Source organism: Lampris incognitus, chromosome 18 (assembly GCF_029633865.1).
Source record: "Lampris incognitus isolate fLamInc1 chromosome 18, fLamInc1.hap2, whole genome shotgun sequence".
NCBI classification, from domain to species: Eukaryota; Metazoa; Chordata; class Actinopteri; order Lampriformes; family Lampridae; genus Lampris; species Lampris incognitus.
Window position 1 is genome coordinate 35397627 of NC_079228.1, and position 17858 is coordinate 35415484.

At 44.7% G+C, this 17858-nt stretch overlaps 1 protein-coding gene across 1 annotated transcript in view; it reads left to right on the forward strand.

Annotated features, from left to right (window-relative positions):
* Positions 1-17449, forward strand: part of ints3 (integrator complex subunit 3) — a 31253-nt gene extending 13804 nt beyond the window's left edge. Inside the window, exons 14-29 of the mRNA XM_056298349.1 lie at positions 214-320; positions 560-679; positions 3112-3241; positions 3556-3610; positions 4234-4337; positions 4856-5020; positions 5132-5285; positions 5449-5517; positions 6160-6235; positions 6351-6464; positions 6551-6599; positions 11251-11418; positions 11841-11941; positions 14805-14877; positions 15128-15284; positions 15572-17449. Of these exons, the coding sequence (XP_056154324.1) occupies positions 214-320; positions 560-679; positions 3112-3241; positions 3556-3610; positions 4234-4337; positions 4856-5020; positions 5132-5285; positions 5449-5517; positions 6160-6235; positions 6351-6464; positions 6551-6599; positions 11251-11418; positions 11841-11941; positions 14805-14877; positions 15128-15284; positions 15572-15649 (1720 nt within the window). The 3' untranslated portion in view covers positions 15650-17449. The remainder of the gene's footprint in view (positions 1-213; positions 321-559; positions 680-3111; positions 3242-3555; positions 3611-4233; positions 4338-4855; positions 5021-5131; positions 5286-5448; positions 5518-6159; positions 6236-6350; positions 6465-6550; positions 6600-11250; positions 11419-11840; positions 11942-14804; positions 14878-15127; positions 15285-15571) is intronic.
* Positions 17450-17858: the final 409 nt, after the last annotated feature.

The following is a 17858-nucleotide window of genomic DNA, read 5'->3' on the forward strand; positions in this document are numbered from 1 at the left end:
CACACACACACACACACACACACACACACACACACACACACACACACACACACACACAGCTAACAGTGCAATTCATTATCTTTGTCTTTTTGTTGCTTTATTGTTTCTTCATGTCTTATCCTCTTTCAGCTGATCTCTCTCTCTGTACCCATCTACCCCACCTGTCTGTTTCCTTCTTTACCCACAACTGTTTTTCTCCCTTACTTCCTTCAGTCATCTGGCTCCTTTGTTCGATAATCCTAAATTGGACAGAGAGCTTCGTTCCATGCTGAGGGAACGATTCCCAGAGTTCTGCAGTTCTCCCTCCCCTCCCACTGAGGGTAACATGCTCACACACACACACCTACACACATGAACAAACCCACACACATTGAGTGTGTTTTCATAAACTAGAAGAACAGATTAATCTGCTTTTCACCAAAAAGTTCAAAAGTTGTGTTTGATGTTTTGTAATGCCAAGTGTGTGTGTGTGTGTGTGTGTGTGTGTGTGTGTGTGTGTGTGTGGTATTGTGCACGGCCTGTGCTCACTGCCTGTTTCTCCAACAACCCCACCTTTCAGTCAAAATGGAGGAGTCTGTTGTCTTGGAGATGGACAACCATGTCTTGGACAAAGAGGAAGGTTGCTATGACAGCACAGAAGCTGCCTTCAGCGATGATGAAGAGGAGGTCAACAACAAAGGTAACACACGCACACATACACACACACACACACACACACACACACACACACACACACACAGTCTTCTGCTGTTGTAGTACTACTTAATCTCAGTCTGCTCAGAGATTTGGACCAGCAACATATCCACCCTCTTGATTACCAGTGTCCATTAGAACTGAAACAACGAAGATGGACAGGATTAGGAATAAGTGACGAAGATGGACAAGTTTAGTAATGAGTTTATTAGAGGGACAGCTCAGGTTGGACGGCTTGGAGACAAAGCAAGAGAGGCAAGACTGAGATGTTTGGACATGTGCGGAGGACAGAAGCTGGATATATTGGGAGAAGGATACTGAAGATGTAGCTGCCAGGCAAGGGGATGGCGAAAGAGGAGGTTTATGGATGTGGTGAGGGAGGACACGCAGGTGGCTGGCGTGAGCGAGGGAGATGCAGAGGACAATCTGGGTCAACCATAGATGTGAGTCATACATTCACAAGCATAAATGGTTTACCCAGCTTCATTATGTCATGGAAGAAAAAAAAAAGACAGGGCTAGGGTTAGATCAGACTTCGTTGCGTTCGTGCAAGGGTCCGCCTAGCAGGCTGCCCATCAAACTGACAGGAAAAACATTTTTATAAGGTAGATTTTTTTTTTTTAAGCTTGAGCACCGCATATTAAAAGCTCTTATTTCAGATTTCCCAGTCAGTCGACTTGGGCTACACTACATAATTCCCAGCTACACTCGGGAATGGGAAATCTGGAATAAGAGTTTTTGATATGCAGTGCTCAAGCTTAAAAAAATCTACCTTATAAAAGTGTTTTGCCTGTCAGTTTGATGGGCATTCTGCTAGGCGGACCCTTGCACAAAATCAACAAAGTCTGATCTAACCCTAGTCCTGTTTTTATTTTCCATGACATAATGAAGCTGGGTAAACCATTTATGCTTGTGAATGCGTGACTCACATCTATGGTTGACTCAAATTGGGCAGTGGTTGACTCAAGATGGTGCCCAATCGACTCAGATTGGGCACCATTTCCTGTTTTGACCGCAACCTAGAGGAAGTTGTTCTTTCTCATTTTTTTGGATTATCATAATTCTTTTAATAACTTTTGATAATTTCTCTGCCCGATCTGAGTCAACTGTATGTGAGTGGCACATGCACACGGTTGACTCAGATCGGGCAGTGACAGAGCAGCGTTGGTGCAGGGATGGACAACATGATCCACAAAGGGCCAAGCAAGCAGTTACACACCTGAGTCTACAAATCAAGGTCCTCAGCAAAGACTGTTGGTTGACTGATAGAATCAGGTGTGTAACTGCTTGGTTGGAACAAAGACCTGCACCCACACCAGCCCTTTGTGGATCATGTTGCCCATCCCTGAGAGTGACTGGAGAGAGGAAGCGGCGGTAGCGAGAACAAGTGTTTTTCAAAGGTTTTGAATAGCCGCCAATTATCTCCAAGATGTAATGTGTTTCTAAAAGGCTGGTGGTGAAGTTGGGGTAGTGGTGGTGGTGGTAGTAGTAGCAGAAGTAGTGGTGCTGGGCATCCGGGTAGCGTAGCGGTCTGTTCTGTTGCCTACCAACATGGGGATCGCCGATTCGAATCCCCGTGTTACCTCCTGCTTGGTCGGGCGTGCGGGTGGGAAGCCGAATGTGGGTATGTGTCCTAGTTGCTGCTCTAGCACCTCCTCTGACCGGTTGGGGCACCTGTTTGGGGGGGAGGGGCAACTGGGGGGGTAGCATGATCCTCCCACACGCTACATCCCCCTGGCGAAACTCCTCGCTGTCAGGTGAAAAGAAGCTGCTGGTGACTCCACATGTATCGGAGGAGGCATGTGGTAGTCTGCAGCCCTCCCCGGATCAGCAAAGAGGGCGGAGCAGTGACCAGGACGGCTTGGAAGAGTGGGGTAATTGGCCAGATGCAATTAGGGAGAAAAAAAAAAAAAAGGTCGTGGTTCTGGTAATAGTGGTGATGATGGGGTAGCGGTGGTGGTGGTGGTAGTAGTAGTAGTAGTGGTGATGATGTTGGGGTAGCGGTGGTGGTAGTAGTAGTCGTGGTTATGTTGGGGTAGCAGTGGTGGTGGTAGTAGTAGTGGTGATGATGTTGGGGTAGCGGCGGTGGTGGTAGTAGTAGTAGTGGTGATGTTGGGGTAGCAGTGGTGGTGGTAATAGTGGTGGTGATGTTGGGGTGGTGGTGGTAGTATTAGTAGTGGTGGGGATGTTGGGGTAGCGGTGGTGGTAGTAGTAGTGGTTATGTTGGGGTAGCAGTGGTGGTGGTAGTAGTAGCGGTAGCAAGGTCAGGGTAAGTGTTCTTTACCCTTCAGAGTAGATTCTGTTCAGTTAGTCTGATTAAAAGATTATAATAATTTAATTTTTCAATTTCATTGAAACTGTAAATGTGTTCTAGTGTTCTTTATTGACCGGCTGTGTGTTCGGCCAATCATTTTGCAGGAAAAAAGCGAGAATTCAGGTTCCATCCAATCAAAGAGGCTGTGATTGAGGAACCCGCTGACATCACGCCCTACCTGGACCAGTTAGATGACACAATGAAGGAGAAGGTTCTCCAACTTCAGAAAGCCACGTAGGTTGACTGGCAGAAAAGAGACCAGACTTTGAATATTTACTATTATCTATCACCCAATGCCTGCTGGGATAGGCTCCAGCATCCCTGCGGCCCTGCGAGTAGGATAAGCGGGTTGGATAATGGATGGATGGATGGTTTCAAAAGTGCGATATAAGTAAAGTCATAAGTATGTTCAGTAATGTGTTGTTTTTAGTATCACAAGTTATTGCCGTTGTCAGACTGACTCATTATCTGTAAAGATCCTATTGCTTCTTGTAAAATGTACAGTGAACCCAGAAGAGCTTTGAACCAAACCTCTGTCCTCTCCTCAGTGATACAGAGAGCCAGTGTGAGGTGATGCAGGAGATCGTGGACCTGATTCTGGAGGTGAGAGAAACACGGCGAGAAGTATTTTGATGGATAATATTAGTGTTTCATATTTGAAATTTGAGAGATGGTGTTTCCATTCTTTAAAGTGTTTTTTTAAGCGTAGTTAAACTCCCAGTCACATTTTTTTGTGTGAACAAGTCTACCGTCCTCCTACCTGATAAAACCTGTTGGTACTGGACATAATCTCAGCATTGGACAAGGTAACTGCACCAAAATGGTTTCACTGATACCCCTTTTCCACCACCGTGGAACAGGTTCCGGTCTGGTTCATGTGCAGGTCTAACATTGAACCATGTGGAGCATTTCAACCAAAAATTCACGTTTGCAGCGAATAAACTTTACTGTGTTCTAATGTGTTCTAATGTGGCCTACTGTGTTCTAATGCGGTCTAATGTAATGTGGTCTACTGTTTTCTAATGTGGTCTACTGTGCTCTAATGTGGTCTACTGTGTTCTAATGTGGTCTACTGTGCTCTAATGTGGTCTACTGTGTTCTAATGTGGTCTACTGTGCTCTAATGTGGTTTACTATTCTCTGTTCTAATGTTATCGACTGTGCTCTAATGTGGTCCACTGTGTTCTAATGTGGTCTACTGTGCTCTGTGTTCTAATGTGTTTTCAGGAGGACTTTGACTCGGAGCAGATGTCCACTCTGGCTTCCTGTCTGTCTGAGCTGTTTAAAGGACACTTCAGAGGAGACGTCCTCCCTGACGAGATCACAGAGGAGTGAGTATGAGTGTGTGTGTGTGTGTGTGTGGGGGGGGGTCATGGGGTTTTTGTCATGGGGTTTAGTTTGAGTTAATGTTTTGTTCCTCTGGTTTTGATAAATGACTAACTTCAGGGAAAGTGAATCTAGTGGTTATTTTTGGTTCTGGTTGTAGAAATGTTGACATCGTTCATTGTACCATGTGAAGTTGTGCATGATGACTCGGGTTATGAGTCGGTCAAACTAAATGTGATCTGAAGAGTTATCATGACACACTAACAGCTTATAACCAACCACGTGTGGCGCTCCTCTTCTGTTCCAAACATCTGGCTGGCAAAATAATGACTCCTATTGGTGTCCTTTTTATTTTTCTTCTGTCCCTTGACCCCTCAAACTAATGGGTTCGTAGGATTTCATACCGGGTCAATTCATACCCTCATATTGAAGTGACCAAAGTGAACTTTGAGGGACGTGTAGTTCCAGCTGTCATAAATCCAGAGGTGCAGTCTACTGACGCTGCGACCGTGTCCTCCCTCAGGTCCCTGGAGGAGTCTGTGTGTAAGCCTGTGTGTCTGGTGTTCAGAAACCTCTGCACCATGCAGGAGGACAACAGCGGCTTCTCCGTGCTGTTAGAAATGCTGGCCGAGCTCTACCAGAAACAACCCAAGATCGGATACCACCTCCTCTACTACCTCAAAGCCAGGTACCATTCACACGCCACCTTGACGCCGCATGGTGCTGCCCCGTGATATTGCTGCCCCGTGGTGTTGCTGCGTATGGTGTCACAGCCGCGTGTCTGTCTCTCTGTGATCAGTAAAGCAGCGATTGGGAAGATGAGTTTGTACGAGTCCTTTGCTCAGGCCACCGCTCTGGGAGACCTGCACACCTGTCTCATGATGGACATGAAGGCCTGCCAAGAGGACGATGTCAGGCTGCTCTGTTACCTAACACCCTCCATCTACTCTGAGGTAACACACACACATACACACAAACGTAACACTCTCCATCGACTCTGCGGTAACACAGAAACATGGACAGAAACAAGGGCTTTTGTACTCATCATCCATATGAAGTGTCGTTACTTCGCAGGTTTCGTGTTCGATACCCAGGCTCACTGTTACCTCTGTCTAGTTTCCAGATGAGACCTTACGCAGTGGAGAGCTGTTAAACATGATAGTAGCTGTCATCGACTCCACACAGGTATGTAATGAACTACAACAGTTACTGATATAACTCTCTCTCATCTCCTTATCTCATCTCTTTCATGTTGTATTGTGTAAATTGTGCAAACACAACATCATTGCACGTTGTCCGTCTTGGGGGAGAGATCTCCTCTGTTGCTCTCCCTGAGGTTCCTCCTATTCTTGCTCCCTGTTAAAGGGTTTTTATGGAGTTGTTCCTTATCTGATGTGAGGGTCTAAGGACAGGATGTTGTGTTGCTGTAAAGACCCCGCAGGCAGATTTGTAATTTGTGATGTTGGGCTACACAAATAAAACTGACTTGTCTCTTGCTTTTGCTCTCCATGTATATGATGTCTGTCTAATCTGTCTCTGCCCGATTCAGTATGCACACATGTCACAGGAGCAGTGTTGCAAAGGTGTTTGACAAGCTGTCTCTCTCTCTCTCTTTCTGTCTGTCTGTCTGTCTGTCTCTCTCTCTTACTCTGTCTGTCGCTCTCTTACTCTCTCGCTCTCTTTCTGTCTGTCTCTCTTACTCTGTCTCTCGCTCTTTCTGTCTGTCTCTGTCTTTCTGTCTGTCTCTGTCTCCATCTGTCTCTCTCTGTCTTTCTGTCTGTCTCCCTTACTCTGTCTCTTGCGCTCTGTCTATCTCTCTCTCTTTAGCTCCAGGAGCTCATGTGTCATGTGATGATGGGCAACCTGGTCATGTTCAGAAAAGACTCAGTCCTCAACATCCTCAGTATGTATACACACACACACACACACACACACCGTCTCCCCTTTCTTCATATTTGTTAAGTGTTATCGTTTTAGCAGCTGACGGTCTTTGTTACTTCCTGTCTTAATGGTTCCAGTTCAGTCTCTAGACTGGGAGACCTTTGAGCAGTACAGCACCTGGCAGCTGTTTTTGGCACACAGCATCCCCCTGGAAACCATCATACCCATTCTCCAGCACCTCAAGTACAAGGGTAAAACACACACACACACACACACACACACACACAGAGTTTAGTACCTCAGTCAGATTTTAAACATGTTGTGTGTTTTGTTGCAGAGCATCCAGAGGCTCTGTCCTGTCTGCTGCTACAGCTCCGTAGAGAGAAGTAAGTCTGTCCTTCTGTCTGTTTTCCTGTCTGTCTGTCTGTCTGTCTGTCTGTCTGTCTGTCTGTCTGTCTGTCTGTCCTACAAATTCATTCCAGTGTAATAATTTCACCATGTGAGTGAATCCCAGCCCTCAGCGTAAATGATGGATAACTAAACACTGAACTGCAAGATATTTTTTCACACTGGGTCTCCTCCATTGTGTGTTGACGCAGTGAATAATGACGTGAATAGACCTCTAGACCTGTGACTGTCTGAGGTCAGGTCACCATGGATACCGGAGACAGGTTGTAATGTGGTCACCTCTTCCTCCTCTCTTTTCCTACTTTGTGTGGAGGGAGGGAGGAGAGAGGGCTCTCAGTTAGAAACAACAAATGACCTTTAGTTTTCTCTGATATTGATCATTTATTATATTTGGTTTGGTGGTGTTTCTGTACCGACAAGTGGGCGTTTGTTGACCTGGCGTGGGCGTTTCTAGTACTGATGTGGGTGTGTTTTCTGCTGTGGGGGCGTGTTTGCACTACCTGCAGGCTGCAGATTGATACCCCTGCATCACTGAGCAACTTTCTAGCAATGAACGGGACCCCTCCTCCAACACTGTGTCCACTTCTCTTTATATATCCATGGCAGCGACACTTCTCGTTTTGATCAGAACCGAGAGGAAGTTGTTCCTTTATAACGTTAACATTTTTTTGGATTATCAAAAAACTTTTTTTTTTAAAAATATGTTTGTTGGCATTTAAAATTTTAGTATATTAAACCAGTCACATATTGAGTAATTTAACACGATAAACCCCTCACCTCCCCCCACCCAACAGTCCCAGATCCTCAAGGAGAAATACAAATTAAAGAAATAATGAAATTACATACAACTAAATCGAAGACCAAAAAAAAAAAAAAAAAAAAAAAGACAAAAACAAAAAAAAAAGTTCAAGAAAAGTAAATAATCAGCATGGTTCACCTATACACAAAAAATCTCTGGGTTTATAGTCTCCACTTGTTGGGCCGTTCCTGACTCGAGTCAAGAGGCATCCCACTCTGTTATACTGGTTATACCAGACAGATACGAACACATAGACACACACACATGACCAAACGCAATATCCCCTCCAGGCTACTGCCTGACGGAGACAACCAGCAACACATCACTGCGCTCCCACAACTTCAATTACACCTCAGAGTGAAAACCTCCCCTGCCACATCTCTAAGGCCTCACTCCAGTCACATAATTACACATGGTATTATGTGTGGTCTGTACATTAAAAGGCCCACTTTAGTCAAACACTTGAACAATAAAGCATGTTTTATTAGCTGCTTAAAATGGCTTTCAGTGGTCATGGATGTATGTTGACCATAAGTTATTGGTCACGGACGTATGGTGACCATAAGTTATTGGTCGTGGATGTACGGTGACCATAAGTTATTGGTCGTGGACGTATGGTGACCATAAGTTATTGGTCGTGGATGTACGGTGACCATAAGTTATTGGTCGTGGACGTATGGTGACCATAAGTTATTGGTCGTGGACGTTTGATGACTATAAGTTATTGGTCGTGGATGTATGGTGACCATAAGTTATTGGTCGTGGATGTACGGTGACCATAAGTTATTGGTCGTGGATGTATGGTGACCATAAGTTATTGGTCGTGGACGTTTGATGACTATAAGTTATTGGTCGTGGATGTATGGTGACCATAAGTTATTGGTCGTGGATGTATGGTGACCATAAGTTATTGGTCGTAGATGTATGGTGACTATAAGTTATTGGTCGTGGATGTATGGTGACCATAAGTTATTGGTCGTGGACGTATGGTGACCATAAGTTATTGGTCGTGGACGTATGGTGACCATAAGTTATTGGTCATGGATGTATGGTGACAATAAGTTATTGGTCACAGACGTATGGTGACCATAAGTTATTGGTCGTGGATGTATGGTGACCATAAGTTATTGGTCGTGGACGTTTGATGACTATAAGTTATTGGTCGTGGATGTATGGTGACCATAAGTTATTGGTCGTGGATGTATGGTGACCATAAGTTATTGGTCGTAGATGTATGGTGACCATAAGTTATTGGTCACGGATGTATGGTGACAATAAGTTATTGGTCACAGACGTATGGTGACCATAAGTTATTGGTCGTGGATGTACGGTGACCATAAGTTATTGGTCGTGGATGTACGGTGACCATAAGTTATTGGTCGTGGATGTATGGTGACCATAAGTTATTGGTCATGGATGTATGGTGACAATAAGTTATTGGTCACAGACGTATGGTGACCATAAGTTATTGGTCGTGGATGTATGGTGACCATAAGTTATTGGTCGTGGACGTTTGATGACTATAAGTTATTGGTCGTGGATGTATGGTGACCATAAGTTATTGGTCGTGGATGTATGGTGACCATAAGTTATTGGTCGTGGATGTATGGTGACCATAAGTTATTGGTCGTAGATGTATGGTGACCATAAGTTATTGGTCATGGATGTATGGTGACAATAAGTTATTGGTCACAGACGTATGGTGACCATAAGTTATTGGTCGTGGATGTATGGTGACCATAAGTTATTGGTCGTAGATGTATGGTGACCATAAGTTATTGGTCATGGACGTATGGTGACCATAAGTTATTGGTCGTGGATGTACGGTGACCATAAGTTATTGGTCGTGGACGTATGGTGACCATAAGTTATTGGTCGTGGACGTTTGATGACTATAAGTTATTGGTCGTGGATGTATGGTGACCATAAGTTATTGGTCGTGGATGTACGGTGACCATAAGTTATTGGTCGTGGATGTATGGTGACCATAAGTTATTGGTCGTGGACGTTTGATGACTATAAGTTATTGGTCGTGGATGTATGGTGACCATAAGTTATTGGTCGTGGATGTATGGTGACCATAAGTTATTGGTCGTAGATGTATGGTGACCATAAGTTATTGGTCATGGATGTATGGTGACAATAAGTTATTGGTCGTGGATGTATGGTGACCATAAGTTATTGGTCGTGGACGTTTGATGACTATAAGTTATTGGTCGTGGATGTATGGTGACCATAAGTTATTGGTCGTGGATGTATGGTGACCATAAGTTATTGGTCGTAGATGTATGGTGACCATAAGTTATTGGTCACGGATGTATGGTGACAATAAGTTATTGGTCACAGACGTATGGTGACCATAAGTTATTGGTCGTGGATGTACGGTGACCATAAGTTATTGGTCGTGGATGTACGGTGACCATAAGTTATTGGTCGTGGATGTACGGTGACCATAAGTTATTGGTCGTGGATGTATGGTGACAATAACTTATTGGTCACAGACGTATGGTGACCATAAGTTATTGGTCGTGGATGTATGGTGACCATAAGTTATTGGTCGTGGACGTTTGATGACTATAAGTTATTGGTCGTGGATGTATGGTGACCATAAGTTATTGGTCGTGGATGTATGGTGACCATAAGTTATTGGTCACAGACGTATGGTGACCATAAGTTATTGGTCGTGGATGTATGGTGACCATAAGTTATTGGTCGTAGATGTATGGTGACCATAAGTTATTGGTCATGGATGTATGGTGACCATAAGTTATTGGTCGTGGATGTACGGTGACCATAAGTTATTGGTCGTGGATGTATGGTGACCATAAGTTATTGGTCGTGGACGTTTGATGACTATAAGTTATTGGTCGTGGATGTATGGTGACCATAAGTTATTGGTCGTAGATGTATGGTGATTATAAGTTATTGGTCGTGGATGTATGGTGACCATAAGTTATTGGTCGTAGATGTATGGTGATTATAAGTTATTGGTCGTGGATGTATGGTGACCATAAGTTATTGGTCGTGGATGTATGGTGACCATAAGTTATTGGTCGTAGATGTATGGTGACTATAAGTTATTGGTCGTGGATGTATGGTGACCATAAGTTATTGGTCGTGGATGTATGGTGACCATAAGTTATTGGTCGTGGATGTATGGTGACCATAAGTTATTTGTAGTGGATGTATGGTGACCATAAGTTATTGGTCGTGGATGTATGGTGACCATAAGTTATTGGTCGTGGATGTATGGTGACCATAAGTTATTGGTCGTGGATGTATGGTGACCATAAGTTATTTGTAGTGGATGTATGGTGACCATAAGTTATTGGTCGTGGATGTATGGTGACCATAAGTTATTTGTAGTGGATGTATGGTGACCATAAGTTATTGGTCGTGGACGTATGGTGACCATAAGTTATTGGTCATAGATGTATGGTGACCATAAGTTATTGGTCGTGGATGTATGGTGACCATAAGTTATTGGTCGTGGATGTATGGTGACCATAAGTTATTTGTAGTGGATGTATGGTGACCATAAGTTATTGGTTGTGGATGTATGGTGACCATAAGTTATTGGTCGTGGATGTATGGTGACCACAGGTTATTGGTCGTAGATGTATGGTGACCATAAGTGAACAAACCCTGTGAAGTAAGCACTCCAAGACGCAACACACAGAACATCTGCTTTATTTGAATGTTGATTGAGAAGCAGATGCACTGAAACAACCACTGGGAAGACACTTAAAGATCAGAACCAGCTCTAGTTTTTACTTTCTAAATTTACCTTTAATTTACATATTCTCTCTCTCTCTCTCTCTCTCTCTCAGGCCGACCGAGGAGATGGTGAAGATGGTTCTGAGTAGGCCGTGCCACCCTGAAGACCAGTTCACCACCAGTATCCTGAGACACTGGGCCACCAAATATGACGACACACTGGGAGAGCACATAAAGGCCCAACTCATCAAGAACAACAACCAGCCCAGGAAACGACAGAGGTACTGACGCAGAGAGAGTTGGCCAAATAATCAACACATCAGCTTGTTGAGCTTCTCAGATCTGGTAGTCCAGGTTCAGTTTGTCTCTGGTACTGTTTAGAAATCTCTGCTGTCTTCTTAAATCCATCACAGCAGTGGATTCATCTCAGCTTGCTGTCTCACACTAGCGTCTCATTTGATTCCCTATCTGCTGAACCTCGCTGACCTTTCACAGTTCTTCTCTCACACCTAAAAACCAAATTAATTTGAAAATTAATTCAGCTGTTCATTTCGATGCAGTTCGGTTAGTTCTCCAGTCGGTTCTGGTTTGGAGTCCGCTTGTTGCATCATGGCATGTCTTTCGTACAGGGTTCAGTGCAGTTCATGATTCTCTAACTCTGTAATACACTAGTATCTCTGTTTGTCCCTGTCTGTCTCTCCAGTCTGCGTAGTTCAAGCAGTAAGCTAGCCCAGCTGACTCTGGAACAGATCTTAGAGCACATGGACAACCTCCGACTGAGTCTCAGCAACACCAAGAACAACTGTCAGTCCATACACACACACACACACACACACACACACACACACACACACACACACACACACTCACACACACATACCTACCCTGCAGGCACAAAAACATTGCAGAGCTCTCGGCTGTTTACCAGCCTTCATTCGTTACTGTTCTGATAAGTTCAATATTGACGGAATGATCGGCTGTTTGGTTGTTATATTGATCAGCATCATTGATCTTTTGCTCTCCCTGAGGTTTCTCCTATTTTTTCTCCCTGTTAAAGGGTTTTTTTTAGGGGTTGTTCCTTATCCAATGAGAGGGTCTAAGGACAGGATGTTGTGTTGCTGTTAAGCCCACTGAGGCAAATTTGTAATTTGTGATATTGGGCTATACAAATAAAATGAAATTGATTGATAGACGGTGTTTCCCATAGGTGGAGAATTACTTCTGGTGGGTGGTGCAGCATGTGACGGGCGGGTTCAGTAATAAACTAATCAAACAAAGGTTTACGAATTTATTGCAAATGAATAACCACTCAAAATAAATAACTACAAATCAACATAAATGACTATTTATATATTAAACCAAATTTTTCATTTTTAAAATAAATTAAAAGAACAAAACACAGACTTTAATTCTGCTTTTTAATGAACATGCCAAAATAAATAATATATTCGAGATCAAAACACTTCAGCTCTGCTTTTGGTCCAGAGTTGTTCTGCTTAGCCTTCTGTCATGTGCCTGTTTGCACAGTCGGCATTCCCTGTTGGAACATTCAATTTTCCTTGCACTGGAAAAAAACATTTCTAACCCCTGTCTGTAAGGGTATGCGTCCGGGGCAGGTCCAATTGAGATTCTGAGGCATGCAGCAGCCCAGTATCACGCCAATACACCCGCCGGTCCAGCGTGTCCGTGTCACGGTTTGCCTCGCTCAGGCGTGAAAAGTACATGCGTGTATGAAGGTGCAGTGCCAGCAGGGGGTGATGATTAACTCAGTGCCAGCAACTCAGAGGAAATAAGCATACAGCATTGTCCAAAATCCCTCCCTAACCCTAACCTGCCTTCCCCTCTTCATCATCGCCCCCTGCTGGCACTGCACCTTCACACACACGTGTACTTTTCACGCCAGAGCGAGGCAAACCGTGACACTGACACGCTGGACCGGCGGGTGTATTACACGCTTTGGCGTGATACTGGGTTGCATGCAGCCAGGTGCTCTCCTTTCAGCTTGTTTCTTAGGTCAGTTTTTCTTTGGGGGGGGGGGGGGTTTCCCCCTTGTTTCTCCCCTCCAATTACCCCACTCTTCCGAGCCGTCTCGGTCTCTGCTCCACCCCTTCAGCGGATCCGGGGAGGGCTGCAGACTACCACATGCCTCCTGCGATACATGTGGAGTCCCCAGCCACTTCTTTTTTCACCTGACAGTGAGGAGTTTCACCAGGGGGACGTAACATGTGGGAGGATCACGCTACCCCCCCCCCCCAGAACAGGTGCCCCAACCGACCAGAGGAGGCGCTAGTGCAGCGATCAGGACACATACCCAGATCTGGCTTTCCGCCTGCAGGCACGGCCAATTGTGGCTGTAGGGACACCTGACCAAGCCGAAGGTAACACGTGGATTAGAACCTGCTATCCCCGTGTTGATAGGCAACGGAATAGACCGCTACGCTACCCAGATGCCCTCTTAGGTCACTTTTGACCTGAAATGGAACCAAACTTGCATAACTATTTTGAGGGCGGCACAGTGGTGCAGTGGTTAGCGCCGTTGCCTCACAGCAAGAAGGTCTTGGGTTCAAACCCCACGGTTGTCCAACCTTGGGGGTCATCCCAGGTCGTCCTCTGTGTGGAGTTCGCATGTTGTCTGCGTGGGTTTCCTGCGGGGGCTCCGGTTTCCTCCCACAGTCCAAGGACGTGTAGGTCAGGTGACTCGGCCAAACTAAATTGTCCCTAGGTGTGAACGTGTGGCATCCCTGTGACGGACTAGCAGCCTGTCCAAGGTGTCTCCCCACCTGCCGACCAATGACTGCTGGAATAGGCTCCAGCATCCCGCGACCCCAATTGGGATAAGCGGCTTGGGTAATGGATGGATGGATAACCATTTTGAATACAGCCATTTTGAAAGACAGCACAAGAGAAAACTTACAGAAGATGTTCCTCTTGTGCCCTCTTATGGTTGAAAATCACCTTCCCTGCTCACTGCCGAGCAGTCTTGTTCACGCTGGAGACACGGATGACCAGGGGCCACTGCAGCCAGAATACTCAAACCAGTTTCATGGCATGTACGGGAAGGAAAAAGTGTCCTCAACCTGATTTAGTCCAGCTTTCCACGATGTCACATAACATAAATGTTGGCAGTTGTACGCTCCCATTAACTGAGTGTTCAGTTCGGTGTTGAGGGTAACATTACAAGCTACCCAGTCGTGTCTGTGAATGTTCTCATTCATCCAGGTCATAGTCATCCAAAGGAATTGAATCAAGTGCAACTGGACTTGGTTATACATATATATATATATAACCAAGTCCAGTTGCACTTGATTCAATTCCTTTGGATAGCTACCCAGTCCAACTACCCACCCTCACATATAAGTTAAGTTAAAATAAGATATGTAACGTTAGCACTTTAATACAAGGCATTCTTTTTTCAGGTATCAGGAAATACAGGAAAAACAAATTGGAATTCAGATATCATCTACCCGAGCGAGTCTTAATCTACCTGGGTTTGCCGCCCAAATAGGGCCTATGTTTGGGAAATATTGATAGACTGGTTGATTGCTGGTTGGTGTAGATATGTGTTAGTAGTGATGTTTGGGTTCACTGTGTCTTCAATTGCTGATATTGGTGACAGTTGGCTGATTTATTGATTAGTATTGACAGATGATTGGTTCTTCCTCTTCAGTCTTCAGCCAGACTCCCATCCTCCAGGCCCTGCAGCATGTCCAGGCCAGCTGTGATGAAGCCCATAAGATGAGGTACAGAGAGATAGGGCGAGATGGTAACAGACATAGACAAGATGGCTCTTAGACCCGCAATTGTGAACAACAAAAAATATGCACTTTCATATTTTACATGCTTACTAAAGTCTTCTATCAAGGTTACGTCATTAATTGTTCTGAATCTCTATTGCTCTTATCTGTCTCTGTCTCTCGTCTGTCTCTTGTTCTCACTGTCCCTCCCTATTCTCTTCCTGTCTGTCTGTCTTTTCATATATGTCTCTCTCAGATTCAGTGACTTGTTCGCCATTGCTGAGGAATATGAGGATTCCCAGTCCAAACCTCCCAAGTCTCGTCGTAAAGCCCCTGCCTCCTCCCCCCGCTCCCGCAAAGGAGCCGCGCCTCCCACCAACAATGAGGAAGAGAGCGCCTCCAGCAGTGCATCCGTACGTAACCTGGCCGTCACAGGTCCAATCCACCCCACTGCCCTGGGGCAAGGCACTAAGTCCCAGCCAGGCCAAGAAGTCCTTTTCTGCTTCTAGTCTGTTGGACAAAGTGGTGGAAAAAGGACAAGACTTGAATACAGATATATTAGTCTATACTGTTAGCCTAGATTCACTAAACTCTAGAATTTGACTGAGAAACAATGTTTGTTAAATCAAGTTCTACTTTGTGTGTGTGTGTGTGTGTGTGTGTGTGTGTGTGTGTCTGTGTGTGTGCGCGCGTGTGTTAGGAGGAAGAGGATTCGAAGCCTAAAGCTCCAAAGAGGAAAAGGAAAGGCTCATCGGCCGTCGGCTCTGACAGCGACTGATTGATCAAACACATGCCAGTTGCCATAGTGACCAGCCCAACCACTCAAGGAAGCCCGTCCTCCTTGCTAAGAGACACACCTGTAAGCACTGAGGAAGGGGCGGGACTCTCAAATGGACTCTGAGGCACCATTGGCCTGAGCCATAGATACACTCCCACTTCTTCCCACTCCTCCTCTACTCAATGCTTATTGGCAGGCGGGACAAGTTGCTCCTGTGTTGATTGGTGGATCGAGGGAAAGGGGCGGGAGGAGGACAAGTGACCAGAGTTGTCAAACAGTTTGGCAACAGACGGACGGACATTTTGATGTTGAATCTGCTCTCGTTTCCTTGGAGACAAGAACTGACTAGTTGACTCGGTACTGTTGGAGGGATGGGATGGGAGGTTAGAGGTCAAAGGTGACTCTGTCGCCACTCTGTGGATGTCCTGCCGCACTTGATCTGGTCTGTTTTTACCACAGTCAACATGACAGTGATGATGATGACAATGGTGGTGTTGAACATGAAGATGAAAGCAGGCCTAACAGGGAGGTGACCTCTCTGTTGTTTCTTCTTCGACAATTCTGGACTCAAACGTTACTCTGGTGGAGAATCTTGACTTCTTGTTTTTTGCCAGCTACTTCCTGTCTCAGCCTGGCCCTGATCTTAACATTGCTCTCAGTTGACGTCAAGTCAAGTCAATTTTATTTATATAGCCCAGTGTCACAAATTACAAATTTGCCTCAAGGGGCTTTACAGCAACACAACATCCTGTCCTGAGACCCTCGCATCGGATTGAAAACTTCTCTGTCCTGAAAATCAGTTTGTTATCCAGCTTTGTAGCCATGAGTTATTTTAAACCATTAGATGTGTTCAAAAAACCAACAGATGTGGAGGTGTTGGGAGTGTGACTCCTGAAGTCATTCAGAAACGAGGAGCAGACGACTGACGACTTTTACGTTTAGCTGATCCACCACAGAGAGTCTGATAAATGGAGACCAAGTGCTTGAACAAAGGGTTTTTATCATGACAAACCTTCTGAACTGCAGCAGATTTAAGCTGTCCAACCTAACCTGGATCCAAAACTGAGATTCAGGAGAAACCAGAACTAAAGTTAATCATGAACTGCAAGGAATATTGCCTGAAGTTTAAAGTTGTTTTTTTTTTCAAGGCCTGGAAAAAGTTTTGGAAATTTCCTTGTTGTTCCAGTTATGTTCCTCTGGTTATCATAGATGTTGTGATGGAACAGGTGAAGTGTTGGACTTCTCTTTGGCTGGTTTTATATTTAGATATACAGTGTCAACTCGGAAGACATTTCCTGATCACACAAGTACCCAAGACCAGACCTTTTAGATTGAAATCAGAATTTTAATCAGGAAAAAAAAAGCAGTTTTAAACTCGGTCATATTAAATGACGTGGAACAGTGCTGGAAGTTGAAAAGAACACGCCAACGTGCCGTATATGCTTTAAAATGACGGTCAACTTGATAATTGGGGTTCATACAGTCGATGCCTTCATTTTCATGTCCTGCCAAACCACCACCAGTTTGATTCTGGACGCAACTGGTACAGCCGGTGACCTGCGAGGGTGTTTGAGAACATACCCTGCCTACTGCTTCATAAACTCACGAGATTGGTTGATAACCTGCTGCTCCTCTTTCAAATTGGCCACAGATGAGACCACGGAGATTCTCACTGTATAATTTTTAATAAGACTATAGGAGGGAAAGAAAAGAGGAATTTTTTTAATGGAAATTTCTTTCTACTGACCTATTTTCATAAAAAGGAACATAACTATGTTAAATATTAATAAAAAGGGCTAAAAAACGAATTGTTTTCCTTGTTAAATGAGTTCAGCAGATGCTTTCACGGTGTTACTGCAGCGTTGGTCTGTGGCCAAAAGGTGTTTGAATATGTCGCAGTCCAAACCACAGAAAGTTGAATCGGTTCATCTGGACACGGTTATTGACAGATACGTTTCATCACTCATCTAAGTGGCATCTTCAGTCTCAACTGGCTGCAGGTATCCCCACCCTTATAAACAGTACAGTGGTATAACGACCAAACACAACATCAGTTTCATATGCAAATATGGGTGTGATCACTGTGTAGCGTTACAATGGCCACGTGTACTATGCACAGAGGATTTGGGAATGTTTGCAGTCACAGCATTGTAAGATGGTGGCAGATGTACTCTTGGGGCCCCCCCCCCCTCGGTTCAGGGATGGTCGT